At 39.3% G+C, this 16,229-nt stretch overlaps 1 protein-coding gene across 4 annotated transcripts in view; it reads left to right on the forward strand.

Moving 5' to 3' along the window:
• The window catches only part of LOC122801768 (galectin-2-like), a 111,539-nt gene that overhangs the window by 61,353 nt on the left and 33,957 nt on the right, over positions 1–16,229 (forward strand). Inside the window, exon 2 of one of the 4 annotated variants that reach the window (XM_044071341.1) lies at positions 1,097–1,241. In XM_044071341.1, the coding sequence (XP_043927276.1) occupies positions 1,221–1,241 (21 nt within the window). In that variant the 5' untranslated portion in view covers positions 1,097–1,220. Of the gene's footprint in view, positions 1–1,096; positions 1,242–11,537; positions 11,585–16,229 lie in introns of those variants that run through there. The other 3 variants (XM_044071350.1, XM_044071358.1, XM_044071367.1) reach the window with 3 other exon arrangements.

Below are 16,229 nucleotides of genomic sequence, written 5' to 3' on the forward strand. Positions count from 1 at the left end.
ACCTGGATGTTTTTAGAACTCCTTGTATGTGCAACAGAATATGTGGTGTTCTGAGTTCAAGCTTCCTCAAAAGCCAGCTAAAAACAAGTAAAACTAGGCCCATCTATCCCATGATTAGTGCCGCAACCCACCTTTGTAGTTGCCTTAATTAAAATAAAGCATGGTCTGAGACAAGGCTGTCACTTTTTGGAATTTCCAAATTTAAAGATGATCGATCACCCCTTAGTCTCAGCAAGGCTCAGACAATCTAAACAATTCTGATATAATGGAAGTGAGAAAAGATTTTATCAACTTTGTTAGACCTTGATCCAGTCACCATCATAATTGGTACAAAAACCTGAGCCCAGCAATGATGAAGATCACAATGCATTGTGAGTACATTATAGAAAAATAACTACTTGATCTTTGAAATGTTATGAGCAAAAAAGGATGATGTTTTCTCACCTTTCTCACCTTAAGAGGGAGAAAAATTTTATGATCAATAAGATGGACTCTATAGCCTGCCCATAACCACAAGTCTGCTGCTGCTAGATGGTTAAATGCAGCAAGGAGAACACTGGAGAGATAAACTGCGTTCTTACATAAGATATCTGCTAAGTATTCTGAGTAGGAAGAATCCAGACTAAGCTTGTTCTCAGGCAGGCAGGCACTTTAGCACTTGCACTCCAAGGAAGTGTGGCCTACTCTTGTTTTAGTCAGAAATGCTGTACTAGCAACTGTGTCTATGCTACAGCAGAAGCATTGCAGTTTGTCCTGTGTCCCATGGCTGCATCTTAAATTATCACTTCTGTTTCCTTGTATTGGCATGCTGTTGACATGTTAGTACATTACAGCTAGCTTTATAAAAGGTGGATTATATGCTGAGAGTTTAGGCAACTTGGAAAAAAGTCCAAAGGTAAGTTTCCCATTTTTAACATTCTTTTCTTACAGTTTGAAAGACTTCAAAGGATGTATATTAAGAAAGTATAGGTGTGAGGACAAAACCACCATATCAGGAGACACGAGAGGAATGCGGCCTTCTTACAAATAAATATTGTTTTTTACTGTTTTGTAGTGTTTTGTAGAGCAATATGTTAAAGTTATGATTTTTTTTAAGTTTAGATAATACAGCTGCAATGGTTTACATCTCAAATAAAGGCGATATTATGTTTCACAGTTACTCCTGCTGCAGACAAGAAATACCACATCTACGTAGGGAGTCTGATGCATCAGCCTGAAGTATGACGTTACTGCTGCTGCTGGCAAGTCTGTACCTTCTGTACATTCATTCATTTATTTATTTATGTATGTATGTATTTATCCTTTGTTGACTGAGTTAGTCCCGCTAGGCTAGTAGCCTGTTTTCATTGGAGACCTGAGGTGATATTTACACTACTAAACATACTGCCTTGTGTTAATATAGTGCCACATAGCTGTAACTTCATGAAGAATGGAGCTCATATATTCATTCATGTATTCATTCCTTATTCACTTGTTTGCCAGGTAAGGGGGGGGGGATCCAAAATGGTTCCTGTCCAGCCATGACCCAGGAAATTACAAATAAAAAATATAAATCAATAAAATAATACATACTTATGTATATGCAACAAAAAGTGCAAAACTGACTTATAATTCTTTGCTATTAAGTTTGACTACAAATCTGGTTTCAGCTGCAGGCCTTACAGAATTGGTAGGTTGTATGGCAGATTCACTCTGTTTTGGAAGTAAAAACAGCTTTAATTTTGATAGTGAAGACACTTAAATCTGTTGAAGTAAAGATGTGCAATGTTAAATAATACCACTGCTTAGGGCTTAAAACTGAAAACTCATTAACTCCCATGCACAATCTGGAGTAGAGCAGGAGAATGAAGAGCAGCAAAGAGCAGTTGGGTCAGAAGCAGATTTGAATAGTATGGGTGCATGGAAATAAGACAGATGTTAATAGGTACATATTTGCAAATTAAACAAGCAGATGTTGTAGGCACACTACAGTGCAACTGGTAATTATCTAGTTTTACCAGAGGAACAAAAAGATGCTGACAGGAGAGTCTGTATGACGTTACATGGCCTGTTAAGAAAAGCTTGCAATCTGGAGCACAGACAAGTGCATATGGATGATACAATGGTCAAAGCATATTCATCCTGGAAAATGTATATGTTTTCACAAGTGCTGCTTTATCAGCTGGATAAGAAGATTAAAGACCAAGTGAGACATAATTTCAATGATGAGCAAAACTGAATAAGGTCAGGCTGTAGTCCTAATCAATTTTAGCTAAACCAAAGGGTAAAAATGCCACATAGACACACCATTCAGTAAAAACTACAAGAAAGACCCAGCCAAACTAGGGCCTTCACTGTGTAATACCTTAAACCTCCTGTGTTTCTAAAGTATAGCCAAACAATACACTTATGCAGTACCAATGAAGTCAATAAAAGGCCGAAGCATGGCATGTATACAATTAGTGGGGTTTGCCTTTATTGGCCAGAATGTACCCAAAAAGACTTAAAAAGTAAAAAATTAAAAAGTCATGGACATTCAGAAGCCATGTAGCTAAAAGACAGATATGCCCTTATGTGGTCATCTGTTCATAGGTTCATAGGTAGGTACTAGGCTATTGGCCCTAGGGCCTATATAAGCCTAGCCAAAAGGTACCCTGGCTTTCGCCACTCAAGAAAATTATTTTCCTGTGCCACTGTCGAGCAGAGGCACAGAAGTGATCCCCGGGGTGAATTTCCTATCTCTCATCTAGTCATCAAGATTTTTCTTGAAGACTGCTAATGAGGAGCTTTGTTTGATCTAGATAGGTAGTTTGTTCCAGTGTATGGTAAATATATATATATATATATATATATATATATATATATATATATATATATAGTTGTATATATTCCGTAGGCTTCCACTACAGGAGGCTTACTGTATTACACAGTGAAGAGATTAGTTTGTCTGGGTCTTTCTTGCAGTTTTTACTGACTCATTTTTAAGACCAGATGTTGTTTCATTTAGCTGTGATGTGTTTTTCAACTAAATACCCTATTTCCAATAAAACCTACATTAAATCTCTAAAAGTCCCCCAAAAAGTATCACTATTCATCTCCTTTGAGATGTAACCCATTTATTTTACTAACCAATTTTCAGCAGTGCACGTGACAACCATCCACCAGAGGTACTGAGCACAGACCTGAACTGTTCACCGGTGGGAGAAGGCAAGCAGTCAGACCTGTAAAAACAAAATCATCCATGTACACCACAGACATAAATTGTCTGCAGTTTGTTAGTTATTTGAAGACAGAAATCAGAACTGGGCAAAGAATAAATTCCTGAAGTACTCTACAACAAGAAGGAAAATGTCAGAAAGAATGGATATGAGTACTAATCTAAATGAGTGGGAGTGGGGAGCCTTGAGCAGCCTACCTGTCCTTGGGGGAAGTGACCTCAGCACAAGAAGCTGTAGTAATTGGTTGTTTGGGACCATTCCTAGCTCTTTTGTAGTTCACTGCTTAAAATCTGCCTTTGCACGGCTTTGCGCGGTTGTGCGCATAGCGGTTATACAAGGTTAAACTGTTTCTGGCTCCGCCAAGTCTGCTCTTCAATTTTTCCCTTAGAACTGTTCTACTTGCAATCTAAACAGCCTATACTCTATCTGAAAAGCTCAGCACTTGCTCCTAAAGCATTTTTATACAGGTAAAGCACTCTTAAACAAAAGAAAGTACTTCATTCACCTAAATTCTGTTGAGTACACATCTCCCTATAGGTCCTTTCTGACTCAATTACACAGCAATCTTTTTCACTATTTCTAGCATGTCGAAGGGTCAGTTGCTGGCGTCCTCTCCTGTTCAGCTGGTGAATCTGGGAATCTTGAGGCAATGTTACAATTGCCTCATGTACACAGACAACCCTCTCCTCCTCCCAACAAATACAAATATATGCGAGAGATGCAACTATATAGCCAAACTGGAGGCTGAGCTCTCTCAATTCAGTACTGGCAAGACCAGTCAGGAGGAGAAGGTAACCACGCACACCACAAACCCAGTCTCACATAGAACTATCACAACAGCAAACCAAACACATAAACACACAAAAACATACTCGGAGGCGCTGATTAAAAATCTACCAAAACAACAGAGGCCTCCAAAGCAGACACCCAAGCAACCACCACCTCAAGACATAGCACATGCAACACATAATTCACAAAGTCAGTGTGCTAAACAGTCACAGCCCTTAAGGCCAAACAACATGCCAGACACACTTGTAATAGGTGACTCCATAGTCAGACACACTGACGTCCCGCTCACCAGACTAAACAAGGAAAAGGTCACAGTAAGCTGCCTGTCGGGAGCTAGAATCCGCCGCATAACACAAGCACTCAGGTCACTCCACAGCAAGTACAAATATGACTCAGTCATTGTACATGCCGGTGTGAACGACCTGAGACGTACCTCCCTGGACTACATGAAAAGAGACATAGAGGAGCTCTCTGATTATGTAGCCCAGGCTGGTATGACCCTGACCCTGAGCAGCATCTTACCCTCACCAAGAATGATGCCACAGTACAAAGACAAAATGATCAGTTTTAACAATTGGCTTAATTACTGGTGTCATTCTAAGGGGATCCAATGTCTGTCTGCTTGGGATGACATGCTTGACAAGCCACGCTGCTTCGCAAGGGATGGCTTGCACCTGTCACCCCTGGGCTTCCAGATATTGGCCAAGGCTCTTGCCACCCCATAGTGCCTTTTTAGGCAAGGCTCAAATGACAAACCTACCTCCCTAGAAAACACAAGTGGAAAAAACTAAGGGTAATGCTGCTCAATGCCAGAAGTCTAAACCTCAAGATGCACGCCCTCGAAGCCCTCCTCAGTATGGAGAACATCGATGTCTGTGCGGTGACTGAAACCTGGTTCAAGGCTCCTGAGAGCACCCCAGCACTATCAGGTTTTACCTCATATCATGCTTTCCGGCCCCAAAACTTGGACCGAACCACAAAAGGAGGGGGAGTATCCATTTTCATCAAAGATACCCACAGCTCCAGGTTAGTGGCAACGCATGAAGCATCGGAGACTATCCAGGTGCAACTAACCATAGGCAAAACTGCCTTACAGTTTGTAGCATGCTACAGACCACCCTCTCAAACTCAGGAACCCCACACAGCCTTCCTGAAGACACTGGAGAGTATGAATGTCTCTCCAAATACCATCATTTTGGGAGACTTCAACTACCCAAACATAGACTGGGAACATTACTCAAGCCCCAACACCCTAGCCCAAAGGTTCCTAGAATTCATAAACTCAAATGCAATGGAACAACTAGTCACCATTCCCACAAGAGGAGACAATATACTAGACCTGATCATCACAAACATGGGGACAAAATGCTCCACACCGGAAGTATATCCCTCTTTGGTAAGATCAGACCATAAATTAATCTCACTGGAAATCCACATCCCGCCCCCACCCCCTGCACAAAAGACCACAGTGAAGAACTTCTCAAAAGCAAACTTCACACTTCTTAAGACTGGTATCCTTCAAGGCCCCTGGGCCAGTGGAAACCACAACCCACACTGCTGAATCCTTTGCAAATGCCTTCTATGGGCACCTTCAAGAATGCATGGATCATGCAATCCCAAATAAAACCAAGACCCATTCCCCCAAAGGCAGGCGCCCGGTCTGGTGGACCCCAGCCATAAACAAGCTTTACAACAGGAGGAGGAAGCTACTACATGACAGAGCAAAATCCCTAAAAGGGAAGGCGTCTCTGATCAGTACTAGCAAAAAGCTACGATCACTCATAAAATCATCCAAGGCCAACTTTGAGAGAAAAATCGCAAAAGACACAAAAGACAATCACAAGGCCTTCTTTAGCTATGTTAGAAACCTGGGTGGAAACTCTCAGATATGCTCAGAGTTAGTCCAAAATGACACAAAATACACCGAACCCACTGACATTGCCAACATTCTGGCAGACAGGTTCAGTGCAAATTTCTCCTCCCCCCCCCCAAAAGGAGAAAAAACTATCCCAGCAGAGTGTAGCCTCCCTAACATCTCAGATGCCCAGGTGAGAGCCGCCCTCTCTAAAGCTAAAAACACAGCATCAATGGGACCGGATGGTGTCCCAGGCTGTGTGCTACATGAACTCCAAGAGGAACTAAACCCACACATAAGGCTGCTGTTTAATCTTAGCCTTACTACAGGATACGTACCCAAAGAGTGGCGTACGGCAACAGTGGTCCCACTTCACAAAGGCGGTGCTTCTACGGACCCTGGAAATTACCGTCCCATAAGCTTGACGAGCCTGGTCTGCAAAGCTATGGAGAGGATCATTATGGAACTCATAAACAAAGACATTGGGGACCTACAGACATTGGATCCTACCCAATTTGGCTTTGTCAAGGGCAGATCCTGCCTTTTGAACTTGGTCAACTTTTTTGAAACAGTCACTAAGGCCATTGATGAGGGTAAGGCAGTTCACACAGCCTACCTTGACCTTGCAAAAGCCTTTGACACAATACCCCACTCGGGCATCATAGACAAACTCACCAGCTTAAATGTAAACCCATATGTCACAAGATGGGTTGCAAACTGGCTCAAGGACAGAACCCACAGGGTCAGAGTTGCTGGAGCTATGTCAGACTCTAAGCCAGTCACAAGCGGTGTCCCACAGGGCTCAGTCCTGGGACCCCTCTTGTTCGGCATTTATTTTTCCGAGGTACAGGCAAACATAGGAGGATTGTGGCTGACAAAGTTCGCAGATGACTGCAAACTGGGTGCCATAATTGATACTCCAGCGGACACAAACATCCTTCAGAGAGGCCTCATAGAAATGGATAATTGGTGCCAGAGCCATGGCCTTAAGCTGAACGCCAAAAATGTATAGTCATACCCTTTGGGAAAAACAAGGTACCGACAAATTACCACATAGGCAGTAATCCATTAAGTACGGAAGAGGTAATCAGGGACCTAGGGACCCAGGTTGACAGTAACCTCTCATTTGACACTCACATTGCCAAAGTGGTTAGGAAGACCTTCTATATTGCCCACCTTATCATGAAGGGTTTCACATCTAGATCAAGAGAGGTCATTGTGCCCCTGTACTCTTCTCTTATCAGGCCAATGATTGAGTACAATGCCCCATTTGGGATGTATCTCACCCGACACCTGCAGCAGTTGGAAAGACCCCAAAAGTTCCTCACCAAGAGGATAAAGGGTCTTAAACATATGCCATATGCCGCCCGACTGAAAAAACTCCATCTCTATTCAGTCGCATACCGCCTACTCAGAGGTGATCTGTGCCCGACGTACAAGGCCATGTCCAATCCTGAATTAATGGACATGCTCCACCTCAGAAAATCCAAATCCATCAGAGCCACGAGAACAAGTGACTTAAACCTCAACACAGAAATAAATAGGACGTGCTGGAGGGACAGATTCATAACCCAGAGGCTCCCTACACTCTGGAACAGAATCCCAGTCCATGTTAGGCAGAGCCCCTCACTGACTCTATTCAAGAGAAATCTCGACGAATGGATGGGAGATCGTAGGTTTACCCCGGGGGTCATCTCTGTGTCACTACTAGACAGAGGCATAGTAAACTAAACCCTAAAAGGGCGTAGTATTCTCATCCTAAGGGGTGGTGTAAGCCACATACACTCTGGCTAGGCTTATAAATGCCTTAGGGCAGATAGCCTAGTACGAACCTATGAACCTATGAACCTATGAGTGATTATTAGGTACTTGTAGAACCAAGTCATGGTATGAGGCAAGACGTCATACTTGCAGTGTTAAGAAAATGGTGATAAATAACTTCAATTAGTTCAGTCAAGTCATAAAATCGGGTTCTAGTAAGATGTTTTGCACTATGCTGTGGCAGATAGAGTTTGTGAGCAATAAAAGGACTTAATGGTACTGTGGCCAGGAAGAAAGCTATGTTTCTCATTAAAAATCAAAAATACCTATGCTTTGGCAGCTGATAAGGGGGAGAGAATACAAATGAACTTTAGGCAGAAGATAAAAAAAAGATAGTATGGTAGTTGGAGATATTAGCTGGAGTACTTTCCTTATGTTGTGTAATAATGATGGCCTGTTTCAAGAAATCATGGCAAGCACTTCTGTAGTGATGAGAAAGAAGATGGGAACAGTAACATTTCTGCATGGCCTAAGCAAGCAGAAAACTGACTTCATCTGCAGATGTTGTGTTAAAGATTTGCTGGAGATGCCTCTTAACAAAATATTTACAAACTTTGAGGAAGACAAATGAAACACTAAGTTACACGGACAAGAATAACTTGTACATCAGACAGAAGTATTACTGAATCTAGCAGTTGGGAACAGTTATTCCACAAAGTGTATGTATGTTATATCATACTGATTCAGTAACAGAAACATCCATGACTACTGTCATGGCCCCTTGCAGAGAGAATCTCTACCTATTTTCAGAATGCTATAGGTTTCAGAAAGAAAAATCTGTGGTTATCTAGGAAGAAGTATTTTTACAAGTTTTAACTTTTTTAAACTGGTTACACAAATTGATATATCTTATTTGGTCATGGACATGACAACGTCTACTTTTATATATGTCCCTGATTACCATTTCATTTCATGAGAGAATTCAAGAAAGTTATCATAAGGATCCTTTCCTAAGTCTTCCATCGAAGGTAGGGACATAAGCTCTTTGGAATGCTACACATACTGCAATGTTCACATCCAACTTATTTAATTTAAACTAATGGTTTGCTTGGAGAAGTCTGACATGGAGGCATGGTCACTCTATGGTGGTAGACACTGAAGATTAGGAGAGAGCAATATTTGTTAAATGACTGTTTCAGCTTTTATGAACAATTATTTGGTGGATTCCAGTAAAACATGGCATCATTGCCAGAGTGAAGTTTGGGACAAACAAAGTGAAAGATGTATGTATTGCCATGTCTCCTTAACATAGTTGTGAGTACTGAGTGAAATCTGATGCATAAATGAACATTAACACTGCCCAAGATGACAGTGGATATACTTTGAGGAGTGTAAATATCAGTGAAAATAGTGTCTGGCAACAGAAATATATATAACAGGCAAGGATGCAACCTGAAATAAATTTTAATTTTCTTAAGAACCCCAATTATACACTTAATAGTGATCCATTTGAAGTTCATGTCTGATGTAAGAAGCACTAGGGTACTACAGTAACACTCTTGTGTTACAAGGTGTTTAATTGCCATGTAACTCCAGTTCTGTGGGGGGATAAAGACAAGTGGGTAAGGGAATGTCACAGTACCTTTTTGAACCAAAGGCTTTGTTAAGTCATACAACGCACTCTTCGAAACACTATTGGTGTTATGGTGGAGGCTCAAGAATAAATGCCTTGTATCTCATAGCACCTTTGCTCATCTTGGCTGAAATCTGTAACACAAAGATAAATGCAGCACATCACAAAATGTATATGAATTCTAAAATGTAGGGAAAATACTGAAAAAATGGCAGATGGGGTTATTCCATGCTCAAAAAGGTACAAAAAAGCATGTCATGACTCACAACTCCATTTCTATAGCCTCTTCCCACACACTCCATATATCGTAGAAGCACATCTTCTGATGACATATAAAGTGGGTCTCCCCTCCAGTTTGTGCATTTATTTACCTATTTGATAAGCTGCATGCCTTATATAAACAAGATGCTACTTTTTTGCCTCATTTCATAATAATCACCTAATTTCTCTTCTATGCATTTTGAACTGTCATTGTTTTGTAAATATAATCACTTCAGTCAGCTAGTAGGCCTTCTGTGATAGAAAAAATAATAAACAACTTAGCCATTTTTTTTTCCTTTAGACTGTATATTCTTTTTCTTATACCTTATTTTTGAAAGATGGCAGTTGCTCTGAATCTGTGGGTCAGACTAAATATTTTGAACATATGCCTCATCCTACCTCCTTTTTTTCCAGGAATATACATTTCTAGATATTCTAGTCTCTCCTCATAGTGCTTCTTGTCCTCTCTGAACTGTTTCTATTCAGGTCCTTGCAAAAATTATTTCTCTAGAAGTGCACACATTATATTACATGCCTTTTTACCATCTATCTAAAAAGAAGGATTACAACATCTTGTTTCCTATTGGTTGTTATTCTTCATCTGTACTGAACAGTCCTAAAAACTTTTCTTGTTTCTTTGTACATTGCACATTTACAGTACAGTCATCTGAAAGGACTATTCAAAAGCTCTCTTCAGTTTTTGTTGCTGCAGTTATTATACCAAAAATTACATATTTCTTGCATGAGTTATTGCTTCACATGTACATTTTAAATGAATTTGACATTGTATTATTATTCCTGTTGCTGAGTCCCTTTCCATTCTCCAGACATCTTTTTGTGCATCAGTTTTGTTGCCTATCATTATGTCTTCAGAAAAGGGAGTAAGTTTTCATTCCAAATTTTTTACAACATCACTTATGCATTCACTGAAAAGGATTAGAGACACTACTAAAATCTACTGTATCCCATGGGTGCCTATCCTTTTACCTGACTGTTGTATCCATAGCATCACTCTATGGCTTAGTTACTCACTAGTCTTTGGTGTAATATGGTGTCAGATGCCTTGCCAAAGCTTTGATAGGCCACATGTAGAGCCAATTTTTGGTCTGCTGCCATGATCACCTAATGAAGGATTCCTATTCCATTTGTCTGAGATGAAGTTCCTGCTGATAATTCTTGTGCTACTGAGTATAGAATCCAGTGATTTTCAAATACTCCAACTGCTTTCCATCAGTGACTTCTATAATGCAGTGATTAACCCTAAGTGATCCAGTATATTCTTCTGTCCTTCACATCATGTAGACAAGTTACCTGGCAACTAACATATACCTGCTATGAACTCAAATGTGATACTTCTGTACTTGTGCAGTAATCCTTCCAGCTTAAACACTGCAGTACAGATGGGATACTTGGCATGCAGGTTTTCATTAAGCTATATTCAAGTGGGAAGTATGTGATGATGAAGAGATTGTGCTGGCTGGAGTATATGCATGGCAGAATAAAGGGATAGAAAGCTAGTGTTCAGAACCCAAACATTACACTTCTTTTGATGTAGTAGGATAAACTGTTCTATTTATATACATGCATAGGAGTTATACAAGATTCTATAAACCTACCACACAGATCAAAGGATAAACATTTTAGCAGATCATCATTTTTTCTGCTATTCCATCCCTCTGCCCACTAGTGATTTATCTAAAGACCTGATCACAGAATATCCTCTGATTAAAAAAAAAGAAACAGTGCTACCTGCGCTCTCTTAGTATAGGAGAGACCATAATTTGCAAACACAGCTCTGTAAAGCAGGTTGCTAAAGCATAATCATTTCAACATTCACCGCAATATCACAAAATATTGATTAATTTAAAATCACCACACCTTAATGTCAAACAGTAGGCGCTCTCTCTGCTTAGTGTGGCTATCCCTTTGTAGATTAATCAGTAACTTGTACACAAGTGACAAGCTGTCAGATGTGAGTGACAGTGTCAGAAGTCTATAAAAGAGACCTACAAGCTCCATGTTAGGTATACCTCAGCCTAACAGCACTCCAGCAAGAAGACTGCATCCAACTCATCAATCAACATGACTGTGAGTACACTTTCAGTGTATTATTTTAGATGGACATCAGTACTCTCTCTTTCACATTTGTGGCTTTTTCATTTCAGCTGTAACATACAAAAACTTACTAAACACCCAGAGATCTTTAAGAATTAAGTTATTGCCAAAATGTTATTTTCATTTTTGAAATGTAATATGGTATGTGAAAGGAAAAGTTTTTTCTTTTCCAAATACTAGTACTTGCTAAGTGCCGTGTTACATCCTGTGCTGTACATGATATAGTACAAGCAGGATAACAGCAAAAACGTGGTGAACAAACAAAAGTGAATCTTTAAAGCCTTGCTATAAGAGGGACTATAAGAGGGACTTGACTGCAAATTATAAACAAATGAAGTGTGAGCTTCAAGTCCTAGTTACTATTTATAATGAAACAAATGACAATGAGCACTACTGACTGCAGCAAAGCAAAACTGGTTACTCTTCACTGTATACTATAGCCATCTGCTGTCATATTTGTGACTTTAAAATAAGTCTAATCATCTTATGTCAATGCAGTTCATGGTCATATTGTCAACAAATGCAGATCCTGGGTGAAAGGGTGCTGTACCTGACTCAGTATAATATCTTGGTAAACCTGTACAAAGTGTAAAGGTCATCCATAAACAAGTAAGCTTAATGTCTGCTTAAACTGCATGATTACTTCTGAGAGCATCAGCAAATGTTCCTCATATAGGATGTAATCTGCATCAGCTTTTCCTGCTGCTCATTCCCATTTCAGACAGTTTGAATATCTTAGCCTTGGTGAGCATCTCCTCCATTTTATAACTGAACATACAAACAACAAGCTGTTCCATTTGACAAAACAGCCTGTTTCATTACTAACATGCAAAGGACAAATCATCATCTTTAAATTGTTATATATTATTCTTTGGGTGTGTCTTGCCTTGTCATCTCACCTGTACTAAGGCAACCAACTCATTACTGTACTTCGCTAGCATGAAAGATATGCTGGCATCTGAGCACAGATCCATGGCAACCCTTTCTATTTACCAGCTGATGTGGTCTGCAATGATGAAAGTTATAGGGGCCCTTTGATCTACTGCCATAGATCTTTGTTCCATGATGTGCAAGAAAACTGAAAGATTCCAGCTTCTGCTATGTACAGAGCAAGATGAAAGGTACATGCAGTGTTGTAAATGCCTGGCATCCAGAATAGAGTCAGTGAAGCACTGGCAAAACAATTTCACACACACACACACACACACACACACACACACACACACACACACACGCACGCACGCACGCACACACACACACACACACACACACACTCATATATGCAGTGCAATGTTTTTAACAAGATTTCTACACTTTATGTTGAAGATCTACATCAAATTCCAGCAAACGGAGGGATATTCTATACTGTGAAAAGCCATTGCACTCTATAATAAAATCAGAATAATGTTAAATTATTCTGACATTAAAATGTAATGAAAGTTCATGCCCAATGTTACCAGAAGTCTCCAACTGAAATGTAGCTCTACTGTTGAGAATATACAGTCTTCTTTCTTCAGAGGAACAATGTGTATGTTTTATCTATCTACATATATATATATATATGTTTATATGTTTACATATATATATATATATATATATATATATATATATATGTGTGTGTGTGTGTGTGTGTGTGTGTATATATATATATATATATATATATATATATATATATATATATATATATATATATATATATATATATATGTCTTTTTTTGATTGAAATATCATTATTTCGAACAAGAAAAGTACGACCTTACTTTCACGAAAGTGGACTTCAATGAAAGTGCACTTTCACAAATTCCAGTTCAGCGAACTGGCAATAAAAATAAAACAGAGCACTACAGTTGGGATAAGGGAATACACCTGTTTCCCCACTGTAGTGCGATCTCGGAGTTAGTATATATAATGTAGTGCACATGAGGGGTGCAGGGGGGCTTGCCCCCCTGCAAAATGGAGTTTAAAGTGTTGTTTTTTTTATTTTTATTGCCAGCTTGCTGAACCAGAATTTGCAAAAGTGCACTTTCATTGAAAGTAAGGTCATACTTTTCTTTTTTTAAATAATGATATTTTGATCAAAAAAGTAGACTCATATATATATATATATATATATATATATATATATATATATATATATTTATATATATATTACAGTGTTACTAGCAACATTTCTGCACTCTAAACTGAGGATCTGCATCAAATTCAAGCAAATGGGGAAGAGTCTATACCTTAAACATCTAAATGAGCTGAAGAACTCTATAAGAAATTAGTATAACTTTTTTTCAATTATTCTGACGTTAATGTGTAGTAAAGGTTCAAGCCCAGTGTTGCCAGAAGTCCCCAACTGGAATGCAGCTCTTCTGTGCAGAGCTGAAATATAATACACCTATATGAGCAATGAACACCGATAAAAGGGTATGAAACATTTATCTGAGCAACATTGCAAGACATTTTCACACCATTTTTAGCTATATCATCAAACATTTGTCACAGTTATACCTGTGTTACTAGTCACTGTAACTCAGCAACGCCACAGCTAGATCTTCTGGTGCCTTCTGAAAATCACGAAGACTAGCACCATCAGCAACTCAAAGTTGCAGAGCAAAAAAAAGTAATTCTTTACTCCTTTAACTGTAACAAGCAAAATATTTCCTAAAACTGTAACAAGCAGCTTGTTACAGTTACTTCACAACCATCTCATACACTAAGTGCATCAGCCATGACTGGTTAATTTCTACTCATAAGGGATGGCTGGGGTTTTTCCACAGCCTATCCCCAGTACGACTGATGGAAAGAAAAAAAAGTCAAGTGCAATTAAATGCTGGGCTATCAAAGGTCACAAGCATCCAAACACAATGAAACAGGTGCACATTCTCCCAGTGACATCATTGTATATTGCAGATCCAAGGATAATGTGAGCAAATAGGGCTTAAGCAAAAAAAAAAAAAAATTCTAGTCCATTTCTGGTTCCCGTCACTCAGCAATAACCTACTCCTTCTAAATCTGATGACATTCTGGGAACAAAGAGCAAATGAGAGTATAGCAGGGAGTGGAGGACATAAAATAATAAAAATAATAAAAAATGAGGAAAACTTGATCTGAAGATTACAGGTCTTAGATTCCACTATGCCCCTCATGACTCAGGTTCAGTTAACTACCCACATGCTACAAAGCAGCCAGGAAGAAATAGAAATGAGTGGTCAGAGCAAGTCCACCCATTCCAGTAGGAAGGGTGTTGACAGACGCTTGCCTTAACATTTCTGCCTTGGAGAAAGCAAAGTGCTCCAGTTCTTGCAATATGGGATATGGCAAGTGTAATCCCACCAAGGAGTATGCAAACACTCTAATAGGACCATGAGGGTAAGCTGAAAACACTCACATTGGGTTGAACACATTCAGCACTGAACCATACTTTCTGTCAGTGGAAGAGAGGAGTGTTCGGAACATAAATATATAAAAAGGTTAAGCTCTGTTGGATGGCCTTCCTCTTCCAGTGTCTGAGGATAACAGGTAAGAGATGGAATGAATGGGTGAAGAGATTCTTTTTCATTAGACAGAGGATGACAAAAGCCAATATTATTAAAAAATATTTCTTGTGGATGTACATCACATGTCGCCCTAATAAAGTTACCAACTAGTTTCGCAAAGTGGATGGAACAAAGTTAATTCACAAGGATTCCTACAGATGTGGTTTAGCCAGTACCAGAAAGAGTAGTAGTAAATAAAGGAGAAGATTTACAGAAAAGCTAAATGTTTATCTGCTGCCACTGTCCCCACCAATCTAACACACACAGGTGATAAAAGTAGTGGGGAGGCTCTCAAGCACATCTGTGTCAGGAAGGATGTCTGTAAATTAGGATGTCAGTCACAGAAGCATAGAAACATACATTCTGGTGACGGATGATTAGTGTGCGACTCAGTTAGTTTGCCATGTACTTACCTTGCAGATAGGCCACAGATCCTACTTGTATAACAGCTTATTCATTTTCTTCCAAAGTGTACAAAACTAACAGTATGTCTGCTCCATATCTGAACCCCAAGCTCTGATACGTTTACCCATAACAGTACTTTACTTTGTAATTCTGCATATACTGTACACATGTAATTAAAGATGTGTCTACTTCTTCTTCTTCTTGGTTACTCTGTTGACTGAATACGATAAATCCCCTTTATTCTCCTCTGTAAATACTGACAACTATTCTTTAGATAGCCTTGCTTTATCTGCGTTCTGGTCTGCCTACCCCCACTTGTTTTCTTAAGATCTATCATTCCTCAATTTGCCATTCCTTTCCTGTTTGTGTATCCATATAGTTTTATAACATTTCTTGAGAAAACTATCTTTTTTCAGTTTTGGCTTTTCCTATTATTTTGCATAATTATGTTGGTCTGGATTGGTGCTATTATCTGTCTTCCTCCTTCTGTCTTTTCCCGTCATATATCATAACTGCTACCATTTCTCTAAACTCTGAAGCCACCTCAGTTCAGAATCTTTTTTTTTTTCTGTTGTTTCATCTTTATTTTGCACGTTTTTTTATATATGCTAATAGTATTTCCATGTAATCTTTATTGATATTTGCTAGACTTTCCTATTATACTGGTACAGTCTGTCAAAGTTTGC

The sequence above is a fragment of the Protopterus annectens genome, chromosome 1.part0 (genome assembly GCF_019279795.1).
Source record: "Protopterus annectens isolate FY-2018-M chromosome 1.part0, PAN1.0, whole genome shotgun sequence".
NCBI lineage: Eukaryota > Metazoa > Chordata > Ceratodontiformes > Protopteridae > Protopterus > Protopterus annectens.